The sequence below is a fragment of the Onychostruthus taczanowskii genome, unplaced genomic scaffold, assembly GCF_017590055.1.
Source record: "Onychostruthus taczanowskii isolate IOZ18803 unplaced genomic scaffold, ASM1759005v1 scaffold61, whole genome shotgun sequence".
NCBI lineage: Eukaryota > Metazoa > Chordata > Aves > Passeriformes > Passeridae > Onychostruthus > Onychostruthus taczanowskii.
This window is the reverse complement of record NW_024503790.1, coordinates 2,742,268-2,762,921: the sequence shown is the minus strand read 5'-3', so window position 1 is coordinate 2,762,921 and position 20,654 is coordinate 2,742,268. Positions and strand designations below refer to the sequence as shown.

The 20,654-nt window shown below is 48.9% G+C and overlaps 1 protein-coding gene across 1 annotated transcript in view; it reads right to left on the bottom strand.

Moving 5' to 3' along the window:
• The window catches only part of KAZN (kazrin, periplakin interacting protein), an 86,414-nt gene extending 65,811 nt beyond the window's left edge, over window positions 1-20,603 (bottom strand). Inside the window, exon 1 of the mRNA XM_041419601.1 lies at window positions 20,417-20,603. Within this exon, the coding sequence (XP_041275535.1) occupies window positions 20,417-20,579 (163 nt within the window). The 5' untranslated portion in view covers window positions 20,580-20,603. The remainder of the gene's footprint in view (window positions 1-20,416) is intronic.
• Window positions 20,604-20,654: the final 51 nt, after the last annotated feature.

Here is a 20,654-nt window from a genome sequence, read left to right as displayed (position 1 = left end):
CCTTCAGTCTAAAGCCTTGCAGCACAAATGGGTTTGTAACACAAAGATGCCACTAAGTCCTAAGAGATTTTAAAACTGCCCTGCATAGGCTTTTACTAGATACTAATTTTCTAAGATTCCCTTTAACTCCACAAATTCTGATGGTAATTAGTAATATTCATGCAGCAGGATGGACCCACTGAGGGAAAGCAGGAGGGTGTGAAGGCTATTGCAGCCCTTGAGAAGCACTGGTGTGTGTCAGCAGAGCTCCTGCGCTCAGTGTGCTGTGTCAGGACCACAGGGACCCCACAGCTCTGAATTCCTCCTGGGAAGCAGAAAACGAAGCTGTCACGGGCTTTTTGCACATGGTTCTCCAAAATTGTACAGGGGAATGGCTCCCAGGCAGTGTGAGAGGACACACAGCAAGAAGCTGGCATGGCTGCAGGTTGGCCTTGCATGCAGATACTCTTCTTCTCCAAAATAAAATCTCAAGCCTATAAAAACATTGGCAGCAGGCGCCGGAAGATGCACAGTGTATTCTTCTATAATTTCACTGGTGGAATAGACTTCATCCTGTTCCCTCTGGCCCCAGATCAAGCACAGCTCCTCACAGGAATTTTCCATTATCCTGTGGCAAACACACCAGGGCAATCCAGCTGCTTAACCAACTTACACTCTGACCCCCCTCCCCAGCAGCAGCGAGGTCTTGCATAAACACAAGGCATTTCTCCTAGGATGTGCCAATTCCAGCACCACAGCCCAAGAGAACTGGGGCTGGAATTCCCAGGCTGACAGAACTACAGTGGGGCAATGGAGACATCATCAGTCTTCTTTCCTCCAGCTCTGCTCTCCTGGCAGACCCTGCTGTCCCCCATTTGCAGTTGTTGAGCCCCTAATTTATTTCCACAGCCTGACAGACTTGAAAGCAGGAGATGTGTGGAAGCTCTCAGCATCCCTCCTCTGTTTCTACTTCAGTAGAAGTAGAAACTTCTTGCCCTGCTTCTTCACTAGGCTGTGAACTCATCACCAAATCCATACAACCACTGCTCACAGCTGGATGTCCATGTGAAAGGCACAGTGAGTGCCAAGTTCACCCCCAGCAGCTCGAAGGGGAGCATCTCCATGACTTCAGCTCCCATCCTCAGGCAGAGGGGCTCTGGAAATCCATGCAGACCCCACATCATCTTTGTGGATACAGGGATCATCCATCAACACAAGTGTCCCTGAACCACCAAGGAGTAGGAAACCCCCCGGCATTGTGGGGTGCTGCAAAGGGATTGCCTGAGGTGCGCTCACAGCCCTGATAAATGCACAGAGCTTATCCTGACATTCCCTCTGCCACATTTATTTGCTCAAGAAAAATGTTCGGCATCTCCTTATCCCTGCTCATTTCCGATGTGGTTTCTCCTTTCCCCAGGGTCACAGGCAGTGACAGGCATCCCTGAGGCTTTTTTGTGTTTGCAGCCATCTGCTAAAGCAGGGAAGGCTGAAGGAGCCTACAGCAAGGAGCCACCGAAGAGCGCTGTGGTTCCCTTGGTAGGGGTGACCAAGTGACTAAAAAGCATTTAGTTTATTCCCTCTTCCCAGAGATCTGGTATCAGATAATGCAATGGCTCAGCTCCAGCAACATCATCTCTTCCAGCAGCATGGTTCATGTTATCTTGGCCAAGGCAGAAGGCTGCAGCTCCAGGAACACACACTCAATTACGCTGCAGCACACCCAGTGCCCCCCTCTGGTCTGCAGGAATACCGGGGTGTTTCACCCCCCAGACATTCACACCCAGCTCCTCACAGCTCCAGTAACATCATCTCTTCCAGCAGCATGGTTATCTTGGCCAAGGCAGAAGGCTGCAGCTCCAGGAACACATGCTTAATTAAGTCTGCAAGGCTGCAGGAATACCGGGGTGTTTCCCCCCCCAGACATCCACACCCAACTCCTCACAGCCTGCAGGTGCCCTCTCTGTCCCCCTCAGCCACCACACCCCTTCACTAACCAGTCTGCAAATGAGCTAAAAAATCCTTAATCCTGCCAACAGCTTCTGTGTGAGGGAGAGACCAGAATCGCTGCCAGCTCTGCAGGGGCGGGGGGAGAGGAGAAACCATCCCCAGTACAGGGACAGTCACACAAAGGCCACATTGTCCCACACTGCAATTAACTCCAGGCGAAAAAAAAAGGCCAAGGCTTTCTATTTGTGAAGGGGCAAGGCTTTTCTAGGACATATCCAGCAAATAGCAGGTCCCTGCCCTGCAATGTGCAGGATATTACTTGTGCACCCAAAAAATCATTCAGGGTGCAGACCCCAGTGGCACCTGGTGCTGCTGTCTGCTCAGGGAGCTGCACTTTCAGTGTCTCACACCCAGCTGATACTCGCTGGCGTTTTTCTAATATGAGTTTTACAGGGGAAACAAGATCCAAAGGCTTTCAAAGCCTCTTTACAATTTGTCAGCACTTTCCTCAGGCTGGAAGGGATGAAGTTGTTGGGAATATCATGAAACAAGTGGCACATCACCTCTTTGAAACTCAAATAGCAAGAGACCACATCAAGTCTTCAAATATTAATCTGTACTTACCAACTAATCAGCACTGACAAAAATAACCCATCTAATTATCAGAACACTATCACCTAAATAATGAATTATATGCCTTATTAAAAAGTATAATAGATTAGAGGACGTGAAACAATTGCAATTAGTAAAACAAGAAACGCTGGGAAACAAAAAAACCCTACAAGTGTGATCTGAATTGTATAAATTAATGTTCTAAAATAGTGACTGATCTCCTCTGACACATCAAACAACAGGAACTTTTGAAGCCTATCACAAGCCAGTGAATGCAACTCACCTTAAAAAAAGCTGCTGAAAATTCATAATAAGACATTGTCTTTGCTGCTGAGAGCTGCTTTGTCCAGGACACATTCCCCAGCCTGGGGAGGCTCGTTTCTGGGAGAGAGCCCACCCCTGTGCATGTAATTGCTTGGTTAGGAGGAGGTGGGGTGGGGACAGGGATGCTGCACAGATAACAGCCAGGGAACGAGGGATGCCTCCAAGCACTCAACACAGGAAGCATTATCAGCTTTCCTTTAATATCACCAGGCCCCTTGGTGCTGCACATTACCCAGACTCAGCCCCTGCCCTATAAAACAGCACGAGGTGGGGAGGGAGGTGAGGGACACTCATTAAACCTGTCCCTCAGTGCTCCTGCTCCAGCTCTCTATCCCATGGGTGCTCCTATGGACAATGAGGCATTTCCCCACCCCAGGGCTACTCCAGCCTATATTTTGGGTGAAACACACCCTGGTACCACGTTTAGCCCTTTGCTTACTGACCCTGCCATCATTACCAACACAACACACGGATCTTGGGCTCCAACCTGACAGAGGGCAGGTCAGATGGGATATGGGGAAGGAATTCTTGGCTGGCAGGGTGGGCAGGCCCTGGCACAGGGTGCCCAGAGAAGCTGTGGCTGCCCCTGGATCCCTGAGTGTCCAGGGCCAGGTTGGACAGGGCTGGGAGCAGCCTGGGACAGGGGAAGGTGTCCCTGCCCATGGCAGAGTGGAATGGGGTGAGATTTCAGGTTCCTTCCAACCCAAACCATTCTGGGATTCTGTGATCTTTGCAGAGATTCTACAACATATGCCCACAGTCTGCAAGATTCCCCAAGTCCTCAACCTCCCTCTGCAGTCTTCAAACACCAAGGGGTGAATAAATCCCAAAAATGCTCTTGGCTTTCTTCTTTTCACCAGGACTACTGCTGTTCCATCCTCTGCAATATTTACCTTTCGAAGGCTTTAATGCTTGCTGCAGTCCTGACACCACTCAGCTGCAGAACACATTCCTAATTGTACCCCAAGGTATAGCACAGAAGAAAAGATGTAGCACAAAAAGAAACCACAAAAGCTTTAGAGAAAAAAAAACCCCAATTGTTGATTGCAAAATATTTTTAAAATAAATAAAATAAATCCCAAAATCTACATGTCTTTGAGATGGTATAATAGCACCTGAACAAAGATCATTGATCTTCAAAATAACATTCTCCTTCCAACCCAGAAGAAATATGATGAAATTCTTCTTTAGTTTAAAACTGCCTTTTAATAACTGGAGTGCTGTTCATGTGGACTAGAGGTTATGACAAGGACAGAGTAACTCACTTCCTGTTCAAAACTGATTTTATTTAGCTCAGGCCTCAATAACTAATGCCATTCCTTGTAAACGCATCCCCAAATGTGTCCCTCCAATAACCTGAACCAACTTAAGTGAAGAAAAAGAGGCTTTTGGTTAAGCTGTCCCTTGTAGTGGTCAATACACCGTAACTCACAGCTGGGTTTACAGGATTTTTCTCCTCACAGGTAATCAACAGATACCTTTATTAAAAGAAAGCATTTTTTATTTAATGTTCTAGCTTGCTCCACCTTTCAAAAGAGGTTTCCCCTCAAAAGAATGTGTTAACACTTCACACAAAAATATTTTTCATCTGAGCTCACTTTGAAGGGAGAGTTTCAGCTGGAGACAATTCAGAAGGTCAGAAATACAACCCAAAGAGCAGAGGGGAGGGGATGATGCATGGGCAGGGGCTGAGACCCCACTATACATTAATTTAATTTGGAGCACGTGGCTGCTCACACCAAAGCCTGGAACTGGTGGGGCACTTAGAAGCTCACATAGGAATGCTTGGATGTGTAGATCCTTCCAGAGAAATGAGTCAGCCTTTAATTCAGGCATTTTGCACTATATTAGAAAACAAGCATTTTCAATCCAAGCTGAAAATGAACAACTTCTTGCCTACTTGCAGCTCTACCACTGAGTGTGTCAATGCATGGGAAAGAGAAAATGCCTGCAAGAAGAAGTTAACTCCAAGCCAAGGTGAAGCCAAGTGGTTTGTTTTCATTACTAAAACCCACAGAAAAGAAATGCAAAACACGAAACAGCCCAAAGCCAACGGTGAAATTCACATTCAGTCAGAGGATTTTCTAAGGGTAAATGTTTGTTTTTATCCCAGTGCACTTAGGTCAGCTTGAATTTACGTTAATACCATCAACAGAGCAGAGCCAAAATACTCAGTGCCTGACAACCTGTAGGTTAGGGTTTTTTTACAGCTATTAATTTGTCCTGAACCAGCACTGCCCCTTTCACACTGCACACCAGGGAAAGTCTGCAGCACCTACAGTAACACTGATTTTGGCCACAATCAGTGGAGACTGCAGACAATCCAACATCTTCATTTATTCTAAGAATTTCCATATTTTTTGCCAGCTGCCACAAGCATGGTGGCATTTCCCTCTCAGTTTGCCATCCCTTGCCTACCTTTCTACCCTAAATCACTGTCCTGCCCGATGTTTGCAACACCACATTTATCACCAGTTGTGAATTTAATTAATGTGTTGTTTCTCCCTTCAACCAGATCATTAATGGAGTTGATAAATCAAATGTGCCATTGTACTCCATAACAGTGGATTTGTGATATTCCCCAGAGGTCAGAGGACACACAAACTGGGGGATGAAATTCACTGAGACATAAATATAGCGTCCTCATCTGTGACAGTCGGATACAATCATACTCCAGTGATGTATTATGCAAGAGAACTTTGTATCTGGCCTCTTCCACAGAAATGCCACAAGACCAATACAGAAAAACAAAACTGGCTAACAATCCATTTCATACATTTCTTCTCATTCTCCTTTCATTTGTGCTGGCAGGTCAGTAATATTTACTTTTGTTTCACCACAGCTTGGGTAAAAAAATACCACCAGGGCAGTATTTTTATTGATTTTAAATGAAGAATGGAGATTAGAACAGGGAATGCTCTGTTTGTTGTCCTTGAGGCTGTTCGGGATCTTTTGCCCCCTCTCATGAGAATTGGCTGGATGGGGCTTGGAGCAGCCAGGTCAAGTGGAAGCTGTATCCCTGCCCACAGCAGGGGATTGGAATTGGATGTTTTTTAAGGTCCCTCAAAACCCCAACCAATCTCTGATTCTATGGCTGAGCTCTCTGATTCTATGGCTGAGCTGGTCCCCACGTGGTTACCCAATACACATCACACACAGCCCCAGCATTAACAAAATCATTAACAAAAGAAAAGTACCATGAGATTGTGATCAAAACTAAAACCCAAGACAACAGATAGCTACTGTCCACTTTGGACTAACCTGTCCAAACCAGCCCCACCACAGTGAGCCTCGGTGTCCTCCAGAGATATCCAGCATGGACATTGTCACCTGAGACCCACCAGATCCCTCAGCTGCCTGCTGCAAGGTTTTGCACAGGCAGCAGCTACGAGAAAGTGCCTTTAAAATGAATAAATAAATAAAAGTGACGAACCTTGTCCCTCTGCAATCACGTGGCCGGACTTTTATTCCTGCCTTTCTCTCAGGACTGTGCTGAGCAGGCTCTGGCTGAGGAGAAGGTGTGTGTGGAATGTTCCCATGGTGAGCTGACGGAAATGCTAATGAACACAGCAAGGCCAGGTTCAGACATCGGGAGCTCTCACCTCCTCACCTGGAGGCCTCAAAGATCAGGGCTCTGGATGGAGGTCCCAACCCAAAACCCCAAGGAGGTGGCAGTGGATGCTCCGGGACACCAAGGCTTGGCAGCAGCGGCTCCCTGAGCCTGCCAGGGAGGGACACTGGGCAAGGAGCAGCGCTGGGAACACCCGTGAGGAACCAAGCCCGCTTGCAGGCACCGCCAGATGGGATTTGACGCAAGCACAGCAGGGCAGCCTTTCCCAAACACTGCCGGAATGACCCTGGAGCGGCGACGCAGCCAGCGGGGGACACTGCGGTGATGGGGCGGGATCGCTGCCCGGCTCACCCACAGCCGGTGGGGACAGAGCAGCACCCGAGTACCGTGCATCCCCTGCTGCCGGCTCTGAAGGGAAAAGCCCTCGGGGGGAGCCGGTCCCTGCCCAGCCCGCGCCGACCGGCCCGGGCCAGGCCCGGACCAGGCCCGCACCTGCCCCAGGGCCCCGGCGTGACGAGTCTCGCCGCGGGAGCCCTGCCAAGCTTCCCGGGCTTCGCAATTAACTTTCACAACAAACCAAAGCCTCAAGAGCTTTTAATCTCCAAATAAGTAGGAGATGTGGGTCCCCGCCAAGGCTTTTGTGCCCTGGTTTATCGGCGAGGCGCTGATAAGGACCTTGCTGCTCTGTGTCTGTCTGAGGCACCACACACGGGAGCTCCCGGTTATCCACCTTGGTTTCCACAAGAGCTCCCGGTTATCCATCTTGGTTTCCATGGGAGCCTCTGGTTTTCCACCCTGTATTCCATGGGAGCTCCTGGTTTTCCACCTTCATTTCCACAGGAGCTCCCAGTTATCCACCTTGGTTTCCACAGGAGCTCCTGGGTTTCCACAGGAGCTCCTGGTTATTCACCCTGTTTGCCATGGGAGCTCCCAGTTTTCCACCTTCATTTCCACAGGAGCTCCCAGTTATCCACCTTGGTTTCCACAGGAGCTCCTGGTTATCCACCTTCATTTCCACAGGAGCTCCTGGTTATTCACCCTGTTTTCCATGGGAGCTCCCGGTTTTCCACCTTCGTTTCCACAGCAGGAGAGCGAGGAAAGGCACCGGGTAGCCATGCAACAGGTTAAAAGTGTCGCCTTTGTGCAAACAAGCTTGAAAGACACGCTGAAGAGCAAAGATTAAAATTCCTGCACAGGTACCATCCTCTGCAAAAACTTGGTTGTGCTGTTCTCCATCATAAAAAAAAACCCAAACCAAAAACAAACAAACAAAAAACCCAAACAAAAAACCCCCAACACCAAGCCCACAAAAAAACCCCCAAAAACTAGAACTATAAAACACGTGTGTGCATTCGAGATTTCATCACAAAGCAGCTGATCCTCCCGGCCAGCCATCGGTTACAAGAGGTGAAATAAGTACCAAAACAAGCCCGGGCTTGCCTGAATAAACAGGCAGGAAGGAAATTGCTGTGTGCAGATCCCAGCCCGGCAGGATCCTCATCAGGATTCTCTGCTGGCAGCAGCACTTGTCACACAGACACCGTGCTCCTGCCTGCGGAGTTCAGCGCCTGACCAGCACCTCATCGTGATAATACTTTTAATAACACCCAGAACAGCTCTCCCGGGAGTGACACCACTCTCCAGCACGCCCCTCCTCTCCCCGGGGAGCCAAGAGCTGTTGCAGCAGCACACATGCTGGCCTCGGCTGTAGCCAGAAAATTTTTGGGCAAAATTCAGAAAGAATTGGCTGTATACTGTCCAGGACAATACTCTGGCATCTTCCTTGGCTTACTTTGAGCCTCAGACATAACATCTGTGGTAACCCATGCCTCCTCTTCCCACCCTTGTTCTCTGGCAGACTGGAATAAAGAAAAAACTTCATGTTTTTATCTAGATTCAAAGTTTATTTTCCTTACCATTTTTTACTCATTTTCAACGATGAAAACTTTTTGGTGTTACTAATTACCCACTTAATCCTACTTTCCTAATGACATGTACACAGATTTCCATAAGATCAGAGCAGCTCTGCTAATCGGGGATAAACCCAACATACTAAAGAGGGTTATACTCTTACATTAGTCTTTCCTGTTGTTCTAATTAATGGTATTACCCTCTAAACTGCGCACACACACTTAAAGAAAGTTAAGATATGCTGAAAAAGTACTGCAAAGGAACCAGAGTATATTTAATAACTTCCTACCAGTCACTTCCAGCACTACACCCATCTACTTGAAGCCAACAATATCCATCTCTCCTCTTACTCAAGACACTTGGTTTGATAAGTACAGTATAAGGATACAAGTACTTGGTTTGGCCATTGATATAAAAAAACATGAGCAAAATTATCTCCAGAACATCACTTCATTTTTCTGCTTCCTCTCTCCTCCCCAGATTGCCACAAGGATATCAACACTCATTTGCTGATTCAAGTCCAGCAAAGATGAAAAACATCTCTGCAGAATAAGCTTGTACTTACATCGGCAGAAACAACCAAAAAAGAATTAGCAAATGAGAGCTACCTCACAAAAACTGCAGCTCAGCAAAATATCCCCCAATTTGGAGTCCTTATGCACAGCTGCAACTAAAAGGAACCGGAATAAATCACAGCAAGTCTTCAAGGCCTGGATAATTTTCTTCCTTTGAGAGAATCCAAAAGTTCAGCTGCTCCCAGCTCGGAACACACTGGAGGATCCAACAGCAGCAGTTTTGAAAGTATCTGGGTGATTTCCAGCACCCAGCTGAGGTGACACTGGGCAGGTTCTTGCAGCAGGAATCCCAACCCGACAGCCAAAGCCCCTTATTTGTGTCTTGACAAGGGACAGGTCCCTGCAGCCTCCCCCCAAAGGGGCCTCTCCAGCCTCGCAGGCTTGACCCACTAAGAAATGGAAAAGCAAAGCAGCAAAGAACTGGATGAGGTCACACATGTTCCCACAGTTTCCTCACACCAAATTCTCTTAATCCTAACCCTGAGCCACCTCTGGGGTAAAGATGGTACCAAAGGATGGAAACAACCCTTCAAAATTAAAGAAACCTCAGCAGCAGCACCAAGTCCCACATGCCCAAGAACCAGGTGTATCAGAAGGTTGATAAGGGCCCTAAAATAGGCACAGCCTGAAAATTTACATCTCACAGGTGTAAATATTGCTTTTACTGCTCCCAAGGCTACACTTAAAGGGTCTCACCATGAAGGATTTACTTGATTTCTCCCTGCACAATATTCCAATCCACTGGGAATGTGTCTGTGCAGAGCCAGGTTTGACTGAACATCGTGATGAGGTCAAAGGCACCTGTGCTGACATCACAGTATGGACAGGCTGTCACTGACAGCCCAGCCAGCTCTGCTCCTCTGCTATTATCTGCATTGTTCATCTGCCAACAAGCACAGTTAATGCTTATCTGAATATGGGGTTTTAATCCTGCAAAGTGGTCTTTACCACGGTATTGTCACGCTAATTAACAGGTAGAGCTCTCATGGCTTTTTTTTAATGCATGTTTCCCCAACCAAAATAAAACTAATATAATTGTAATCATACATCCAGATTTTGCATCCTGTTTCCAGGACCTACAGTCACCCCCAGTCCACGGCAATCCAACCCTGGCAGCAGAGGAAACACTTCAGTCCACAAGCCACAACAGCACCAAAAAAAAACCCAGCCCAAGATAATACAATTCCATTTAAATGAAAAAAAAAAAATCTTCAAGGAACCTACAAGGTATTCAAACCTCTTTAGTAAAGTGCTTTCCATTAATCCTGCCACACGTGAAATGCTGAATCAAAGATGTTCAGTAAATGTGCCTGTCAGAGGAATTACGCCCAAAATCAAACTGCTCCCTAATGAGTGCACTCAGAAATGACAGCGATAAGCAGGGCATGGGAGATGTGTTAAATTACATCATTTACCCAAATACGCTGGAAATGATGCATGTCCAAGGAGGAAAAGCACATAAAAAGGACCTCTGCAAAGGTGGCAAAATGCAAAGTGCTTTCTTTGAGAAGGAACAGCAGATTGTTGTCAGTGTCACTCTCGGAGCACCTGTGGCAGCTGCCCGCGGCCACACGCTCATCCTGGGAGCCACGGCCACTGCAGACCTTCACACAACACCAGCAAGGCTCCAGCAGCTTGTGAGCAACTTCTGGGGGTGTGAGCGAGTTCCAGAGCTGGAGCCAAGCCAGGCAATGACAAGGGCATGAGAACATGGGCAAGCAGGGCAAGGTGGCAGCTCATAAGCCCTGTTCCAGCACGCCCTGCTCACCCCGTTCTCTCCCTTTGATGCCTGTGCACTCAGCAGCTCCTAAACTGGGGCAGACAGCGCTGGGGACATGCCCACAAGGGGACCCTTGGGACCAGCTGCTGACAATCCACCCAGCTCCTCTGTTCCCAGTCCTAGTTCTGCCTCACCCAGCAGCTGCAACAACTCACCAAAACCATCCATGCACAGCAGCATCACCAGGGCCTTACAGGAGTCCATCTGGAAGCCAACACAACTGCCTGGGCACCTTCTAGTGAATAAATCTTGCAAAGTTTCTGCTTATATTACAATGTGCTACCCCAAACCAGAAGTTTTTGATATTAAATACAGCTTTTTCACTAAATACGTGGCCTTTCTGTGGTTTCACTACGAGCTTTATGTTTTCAAAGCTCCCCCCCCCACAGGAGCTGCACAGCTTTGCCCTCAGCACCTCCCTCTGCTTTTCATGGAAATTTAAGAACCCCATTAATCAGCCCTTTCACCCTGAGCTGTCAGTTCTGGACCTCTCTTGACCACGAAACGAGATCATGCAGGAAACTAAAGCTCATTTGAGCAAACCCTGTGTGGCTTTAAAACAAGCTCCCTTCCCAGGGATGACAAAAACGATCTTTGCAGATTCAATTACACGATGCAAATGTGGTGGGGAGCACACCTGAAATGGTTCCCCCGCTCCTGCCTGAGCCATCACTTCGGCAGAAAAAAAAATAAATTTGGGCAAAGCCATTTAGCAGCTCTGGATATACTGTAGGGGATATAAAAGGTCAAGGAATTAATGTTAAGAATCTGCGGTGGATAAAACAACAGGTTTTGCTGAAGCAGATAACATAATAATTGATGAACATAAAAGCAAATAATTGAGTGCATTTAAGGCTAGAACAAACAATGATGAACACACAGAGAGAGAATATTTTACCATCACAGAATGAGGAATCTGTTTTCTGAATGTGCTGCTGTTATACCAAATCACACAAAGACGTTGTTCAGCTCCAAGGGAGAATCAAAAGCCTAGCAAGTAACTCTGAGCTGGGCTCTGCTCATCCTCACACCCTTGCTGAGGAGTCACTCCAGAGCTGGGCTCTGCTCATCCTCACACCCTTGCTGAGGAGTCACTCCAGTCCTCACTGCAGAGGGACAGGGCTCCAAGATGGGAACAGATCCCTCAGGGTCTCCTTCAGCAGCACTGGACAGCCCTGCCTGTGCCCTCCTGCCTCCCACATCAGAGGGCAGCTGCTCTTCCACATGCAGCTGCATTTAGGGATTTTCCTACTGAAAATCCCAGTATGGTCCACTAAAACCTTTACAGCAGTCCTCCAGCTTTCTTCTTGCATGTTATTTTTCCCCTTCTGCAGCTTAAAAGAGCATCTAGAACATCTAAATCTTTAGCATCAAAAATAAGATCCTCAAATCTATTCCTCAAATCAATTTGCTTTGCTTTCCAGCCCTAATAGAGCAAATCTCCCTGGAAAACAGGCAAACACTTCCTGTGCTTGTGTGCCTGCAGCAGATTTCGACCCACAACCATATCTTACAACACTTGGAGACATCCTGAAAAAAAATACCATTTTATGATGGGAGGGCAGAGACCACTCAAACCAGTCAAGAACCAAAAGCAGAATCTTACAAATATCTTTTAACTCAGCCCTTAGGTTTATGAGATACTCCTGTGCACATCTGAAAAAGCAGACAAAGCCAAAGCTAAGCATTTTGGGATATTCTCCTGTTAAAAGAAGCAAGGAAGCTGTTATTGGGGAATTAGCCATGGCATGGCTGCTGCCCAGTCCCAGTACTGGGATCCCCCTCAGCTGATGATGACCAACATTGATCCTATGCTGCTTTTCCAGTGAATTTCCAAGAAGGATGGTGGACAGTTTAGTTAAAGGCAACAGGCTGGAGCAGTGTGGGTGCACTGCCAGCCTTCATCCTCCATCATCTCTGTGCTGTGCACACTCACCACTGGAGAGCTCCCCAGCTGTACAGTGACTGAGGGAATAGTTAGCACATTCATGTTCTGGCTGAAATGAAAGAGTAATGAGAGTCCACTTCTGCAAACACTATGATTTGATAAGAATTAAAAGGCAAAGGAAACTCAAAAGATTCAAGTTTCAGGGTCTCAGTTTCAAACATGGGCCTCAATCTGCTGGAGCAGAGGTACAAGCTCTGTTTCACCTTTCCTGCAAAGAACTATTTCCCAGCCATGTCAGCTCTCCAGGTTTCATTGCTGCTGCAAAAAAGAGTCAGAAAAACCTGCAGATAGGCATCAGGACATCATTGTACTCCCTTATTCTCTTTACATCCCACATATTCACACCAAACAACAACTTCCCCCACCTCCAATAGAAGCTACTTTCTGCAGAAAGGTGATTTAACTCCTCACTGAGGGACAACACGCTTTCTATGAGAAAGGTGGTGATGGGAAGGTTTGGAATTCTCCCTCAGGTGCCACCCAGCAAAGTGAGACAACAAAGAAGAGATGGCACAGGACAGCAGCAGGAAAGGCTGTGACACATCAGCTCTCTGTCAGATAAACCCAAAGGCTCAGTTCCCAGATACAGCCTCTAAAATCTGTGGAATCTTAATTTAGAGGAAGAAGTGGCATGAAAAGACATGAGCCAGAATGACTCTGTAAGGACCAAAAAGTATGAGAAATGGATTTATGGATGCCATCAGAAGAGATGCTCCTTCCAGAAAAAACATTTGCAGAAGCAGCAAGGGACAAGGATGATTCTCCAAGACTGTGATGAGCCCAGACCTGGACCACATGATAGCAGAGCATCACTCAGTCCTTCTTCCTTCTTCAGTGGTAAGGCTGATCCTCTCCCAAATTCCTGAGTCTCTGAGCCCACAGGAGATCCAGGTGCCACCATGCTCCCCTTCACCTTTCTGTAGGCACCTCTGCTCCTTTCCCATCGTCCAAGTGATCTGAAAGCAAATTCTAGCCTCATATATTTAAAATCTGTGGCTGATCACATACCTGAAAAGCAGCAGCAAAAGAGATTTTTCCATTTCTCTGTGCAAACCTAGCCCTGCCCATGCAGCTCTCCCACCAAGCAAGTGTCAGAAATCCTCATGACAAAACCCCATTTCTTGCTAATTGCTCTGTGCAAAAACATTTCTCTGCTGCAGCTCATCTCTTGCACTCCAAGGCAGAGGTCTTTGCAGTTCAGCAATTTTCAGACATAGACACATCACTTTATCAAGCCCAGCTGAAAACCAGAAACCTGACCACAGCCACCCACACCGAGTCTGGGTGGGACACAGCCAGCCTGCATCACCTGTGGTCAGCTCTGTCCCCACCCCAGAGCTCCTTGCAGGGATCTGGGGAAGAAGAGCACTAACAGGATTAGGGAATCAGTAATTTATCAGGTTATGGAAGCTAGAGCTGGGCTGAGGGGTATAGTATACTCCTGGGAGCCATGGCCTCCAGCCAGTGTCACACTCAATCATGACCTGTTGTTCTGCAGGGATGCATTATCCTCCTGGAGAGCCTCTGCCACCTCAGGTCCCCTCAGATCTCAACCCATTCCCATCACTCAACCCATTGCTCTGGGGAGACACCTCCAAACCCTCACCATCACATCTCCAAGCCTCCAGCTACCCCCCTTGGCATGGGTGCAGAAGGAAAACCTCAGGAAGAGATTCTTCCCTCACCTTTGCAACTCCTGCAGACAAACTGACTACAGAAAAGGCTTCAAAGCTTTCAAAAGCATTTATTCCACTTCCATATTCTGGTGGGACTGCTTCTTTTTCCTTAAAAAATCCCTAAACCCATCCCATCTCCTGCTACCACAAGACACATTTCCAAACACCAAAACAATCTAGCTGGAGGTTCCCCAAAATCCATCTCAATATCCAAACACATCCCCCATAAAGGCTCAAGTAAAACAACACAGAAATGAAAAGCAGGAAGAGATTGCAAAGCAACAAGAAGCAACCTCTTGAGCCTTCGGCATCCCACAGGTGAGGATGCATCCTGAAAAATGAGCCCTCTGGGTGACTGATTCCCTGGGGTTTTTCCTGTAGCTGCTGCCCTGCCCTGCCTGCTGTGTTATGAGCACAGGGTTCTGCAGATGCTGCTTCAGGAGCAGAGCGCTGATCTCACGCTTTGCTGGCAAGGAGAAATCCTGAGGATTGAATTTTGACAAGCTGGAGACTGAAGTTTTGCTCTACATCGTGCTAGTGCTGGGGCTCAGTGCGTGGTGTACAGAGAGGTACTTGAAGCACAGAGTAGGGACTGCTCAAGGAAAGGTGTTTGCACCCCAAGGCTGGGCCAGGAGCTCCTGCCCAAGGCTGTAAAGCCTCTTTTGGCATCTCAGAGAATTCCATATTCAGCCCCAGGGACAGAGAACACCAAGTCCACTGACATATCTGGAGGGAAAAGAATAAGTAATGAGAAGACAGACTGTCCTCTTGGATGACACCCAGCCCCACCAGTGAATATCTGAGAGTGCCTGAACACAACCCACAAAATCATATCTAATCTTCCCCAGCTTAAGACTGGGACTTGTTTCTATGTCCCTCTGCCCACCTGCAAATCTAACACCATTTTCATGGTTATATTTCAAACTGGTGAGTCAAAAGCCCTGGATTAAGTCCTCCTTCAACTTCAGTTTATTTGAGCTTACTCATCCTTAGAAGCTTCATTTTAACTCCCCTGGACAAAGCCTAAAGCAATGATAATCTAAATATTATGCTAACCATGCCAGATGAGGCTTTTGAATAGGAAAGCTCCAGAAAAGATACTTAAATTAACATCTTCAAAGACTAAGATATAGCAGGGACCTGGAGTGTTATCAGCAGGCAGTTCCCTGGGTCTAAAGCAACCATGGGAACATTGCTAAGCACAGATTTATTTCCCAGGACAGGCAATTGTTTTAGAGCATGAAACGAGTTGCTCCCTGAACTACACAGGACAAAGGGAAACAAAGCAGGAAATTATTAGAAGGAGTAATAGTACAGCAAGACCTTGATCTTGTGATAAGCGTGGTACAAAAGTGCTCCCAATACCCAACTGGGCAGCAGTATCCAAATTCCTCAGGCTTCTTTACAGTATCAGCTCTCCAGCTCTGGAAGAACAAATAGCAGGGAAGATTTCTGAAGAGATGAAAATGGTACATTTTCAACAGCCAGAGATGATTACTCACAAAATAGCAACAGCACAGAGGTAACTGATTGCCTCCTGGGCAAAAGTCAAAGTCTTTGCATTGTAGCTATGAAAGGATACTGAGATCAAAGAGAAAAAGAAAAAACTCTATTTTAGGCTGTTGTGAGCAGAAAGGTCCTCCTAGCCCCTTGGCATCACCACATCCCAAGATACAGCTGAAATCTTTCTTCACGTGCCTGAGATAACAGCGCAGCAAGGAGCAGCCCTTTATTCCAGGAGCAGGGTGCAGCTCCTGCCCCATCCCCAGCTGAATTTTGGCAGCATCCATGGCAAACACCACCAATCCTCACTGCCATGGGCCTGGAGACATGATCACAGTGTGCCAGAGCCACTCTGAAATCAGAAATGAGATAAGCCAAACGCTGAGCGAGGTGTTATTAACAACACTTAGCCATTGATTGCGCGTTACATCTTCAAGCACTTTACCAACATTAATTAATTAAGGTGTTTTCCATTTAATGTGGGAAGGAGACTAAAGCAAAAACACGAGGCTGAACGGACCAAACACCTGATGCAGCATGGCAAGTCATCACCAGACTTCAGTTTTCCACACAGATATTGCTTTAAACCAAACTGCTGAAAATACAGGTGTAGGCTGGGCAAAGCCACGAAGCCAAAATCCCAGAGGTGCAGCCAGCATGGACAGGGGTCACAGCTAAGCATGGACCCACCACAGCAATGCTCTGCTGCATCCCTCTGTCATTACCAACATCCCACCTGGACCACTGGGCACGTCTCTTGTTCACAATCAATTCAACCAATACAAATTCAAACAAGGATTCCAACACGAGGGTGCTGACACACAGCTGCAGAGATGTTACTGAGTGCTGCCTGTAATTGCTGTGCTAAAAGCTGGGGACACGAAGTATTGATTTCCACCCTGATCTGCATCCAAGTTTAGACAGAGGCTGCAGCCAAAATACTTCTCCCAGCAAACTCACCGGTTAAAAGAGATTGTCAGGGCTGAGAGGTTTGAATGATTAACACTCACACTAAGGACTGGAACAATGTTCAAGTTCCATTCCTGCCTACCTACGCACACCCACCATCCTGCCCTCCCTCTTTGCAGAATTCTTTCAGTTTTGATTAAAATTACGGAAAAGAGGCCCTCAAAACATACCTTGTCATGGCAAAAATAGCACATTGTAGCAGAAAAAAAGTCTCAGAGTGCACAAAAGGGGCAGAGTTATTACCTCCAGCTGTCTCAAGCTGCACCATAATTACACAAATAACACATCTGACATACTCAGTATTAATTACCAACTGAGCGTGGCACAGAGACACACATTCACCTCCTTCCATACAGCTTGGGACTGACCTGGAGCAGCTGCCTGCAGCACTGTGATCGTGAGCTCCTTCCCACCACACGGAAGGAATCCTCCCCTGTCAGGGTGGGCAGGCCCTGGCACAGGCTGCCCAGAGAAGCTGTGGCTGCCCCATGACCCCTGGAAGTGTCCAAGGACAGGCTGGACGGGGATTGGGGCACCCTGGGATAGTGGAAGATGTCCCTGCCTGTGGCAGGGGGTTGGAACTGGGTAATCTTTGAAGTCTCTTCCAAACCAAACCATTCTGGGATTCTATAAGCAAAGGGACCTGATGATTCCACCACAGGCTTTTCCTCCTGGACCAAAGCAGACTCCCCTCCACACCCACCTGCCACCCGAGCACCACCAGCACCCCCCAAATCTGCACTTGCAGGCTGCCACCCTATTCCCCATCCTCCTGCCTGCCTTTAATATATTTGCATAAATCAAACAGCTTGGCAGCCCTCCTACTTCGGAGACACACAACAGCAGAGCTATTCAGAGATTCTTGTTTTCACCCCATCCTTCTGAATGTCGTCTCAAAATCCTTGAGGAAAAGCATATGGCTCACTATAGATATCTTGGGCCTGTCTACACAAACACAGAGTGATGTAGGGGAGCATTTATGGCAGCATATAAACAATAGTACCAAACTTAGGGAGGAAACACAAAGCAGAGTGAATCTGCTCGGTGGGTTTTGCAGAGATCAAGTACTCTCCCCCTTTTCCTTCCTAAACATGACAGACAAAACACTCTTTTAGATACAATTTTACACTTAACTGATTGACTTCTGTTACAACAGCAGTGGTACAGGGCTGGATGTATCACAGTGTTAATAACAGCTTGTTAAATTCATGGGGAAAGACAAAGACTCATTCAGAACCACAAGGCCACGGTGTCACACCTTGCTGCGGAAGCGTCCTTTCTCCTAACTCCTAGTCATCAGCATGCTGAGCCAAATTTCTCAACTTAGAGAGTGGGAAGATGGACCAAACCCTCCAGCATCTTCAGCTGCAGGTACCACTCTCCCACCCAGCTCAGGGTGGGGCCACCCTTCCCCCCCTCTATCACAGGGACCCTACAACTCCAAAGCACATGTAATCAGAGTTATAAGCAGAAACACGCAGGCTTTGAGGAACAGAGCACATTTCTTTGGCACCTTTACAGGCACCAACTGTTTTCCAGCATGCTGATAGTAAAGGAACACAAAGAGGAGTATTTTTCATCACTCAACAGATTAGAAGACCTCTGAGGAAAACAAAAAAGCCCTATCCTCAGAGAACACACCCCCCTGTCCCTTGCCAGGACACGCTGCAGAAACGTGCATCTCCCCCAGAAGTGTCCTGGAGAGGAAACGAAACCAAACACTGAACATGCACACAGGAATCAGTGTGAGCACGAGCAGCTGAAGCGTTTTACCTGCTTTCCTGGCTGCAAGCCTGCATTTCCACATGCATGCCCTGTACATCGTGTCACCATCTGCATTCCTGATGCCCCTGCTCCACAGGGGAGGATGGAGGCTGGCATCCTCCTTCTGCCCTTTCAGCAGATTTTTATAAAAGCAAGAGCCTCGGTAGCCTGGCTGTGGTGTACAGCAGAGGGTGGCTGAGATTATCCCAACCTCTGCACAGCATTTCAGAAAATCCCTGGCCACACAGGTAACTTCACTTCCTACATCCCCGCAGCCACCTGGAAGCTCAGCTGGGTGAGTGGAATTCACACCCCACACCCCCACTACCAAAACAGTGAAACACAAGCTGGATGGAATAAAACCACTAATTAATCCCTCTAAATCAGTTTGCCACGAACAACAGCACACCGGCATGCAATCCAATCAGTTCCAGCCATGGCAGGGGGGTTGAAACAAGATGATCTTTATGATCCTTTACAACCCAAAGTGTTCTGTGATTCTGTAATTCCATTATTGCATCCTGCCGGCAGCAACTATGCCCCGCCAAACGCTATGCTACCTTAAAGAGCTTCACTGTTATTTAAAATAGCGCCGAACCACCCTACCAAGAGATACAGTAAATAAGTAACGAGTAAATAACAGCTACTGACGTTTTTATCACACAGGTGTAAATTCAGTTATCGGGAAAGGGGAGGGCTCGCACTATTTTTGTTCTGACATCAAGGCTGCTCGGGGTAAACTGTCATGCAAGCCTGTAATTATTTGGGAAATAGAAACCCTAAAATACAAAAGCATTCAAATAAAAACGTATCAGCGATGGCAACACACTTTGACTAGCAGGAAACTGAATTTCAGCCTGGCGAGAGCACCGCGAGTACTACGGGAGCGATTCGGGCTCAGTTCCTTAACCACCACACAAAGTCTCTTCCCGCTCCCCCTGCACCCCGCTTTCCACGCTCGGCCCCGAGGCACGGAGACAACTTTTCAGGGATGCGGGGGGCAGAGGGGGTGTGTGCCTGGCACGGGGGCTGTCCGAGCCCACCCGTGCCGGGGGTGCCGGTGCTCGGGTGGGCTCCGGGCGCCGTGCGCGGACCGAGCCCCGCGGACCGAGCCCCGCGGACCGAGCCTGGGCCGGACCGAGCCCCGCGGACCGAGCCCGCTTTCCACGCTCGGCCCCGAGGCACGGAGACAACTTTTCAGGGATGCGGGGGGCAGAGGGGGTGTGTGCCTGGCACGGGGGCTGTCCGAGCCCACCCGTGCCGGGGGTGCCGGTGCTCGGGTGGGCTCCGGGCGCCGTGCGCGGACCGAGCCCCGCGGACCGAGCCCCGCGGACCGAGCCTGGGCCGGACCGAGCCCCGCGGACCGAGCCTGGGCCGGACCGAGCCCCGCGGACCGAGCCCGGGCCGGGGGCAGCGGCGGGGCCGGGGCTCCTGTGGGGCCGGAGCGCGGATCGCGGATCGCGGCGGTAACATGGCTGCTTTCCTACCGAATTACGAAACCGGCTGAGGGCGCGGGATTACCGGGGAGAGCCGGCCGGGGGGACCTCGGGGCGCGGTGCGGCGAGAGGATGGGAACGGAGGGGGTGATGACGGCGGCAGGAGGATGCGGGGAGCAGTGAGTATTTGGGGCGGGGGGTCCCTCCTCGTGCCGGGGCTGCTGGAGCCGAGCGAGCCGCCGCAGCAGGGAAGGACCCAGCTCCGAACCCAGCGGGGAACCCGCAACCACGGCCCGACGGGACGCGCCGGGCACCCCCAAAAACAAACAATGGACAATAACACCGAGCGGAGGCGGCGGCCGGGAGGGACCCCCTCTGGCCGGCCGGAGCCCCCTCGCCCCCTGCCCGCGGCGGGACCCACCTTGCGCGCCGTGCGGGCCGTGCTCCATGGCCGGGTCGCTGCCCAGCTCGGCCAGGCGCCGGCCGGTGGCCGCCAGCTCGGCGCGCAGCGCCGTCACCTCCTGGCCCGCCGCCTGCAGCGCCCCGTCGATGCGCAGCGCCAGCTGCTTGTTGTCGTCCATCATGTGCAGGATTTTGGCCTGGGGGGAGGGAGGAAGAGGAGGAGAGAGAGAGAGGTGAGAGAGGGAGCGGCGGGGGGG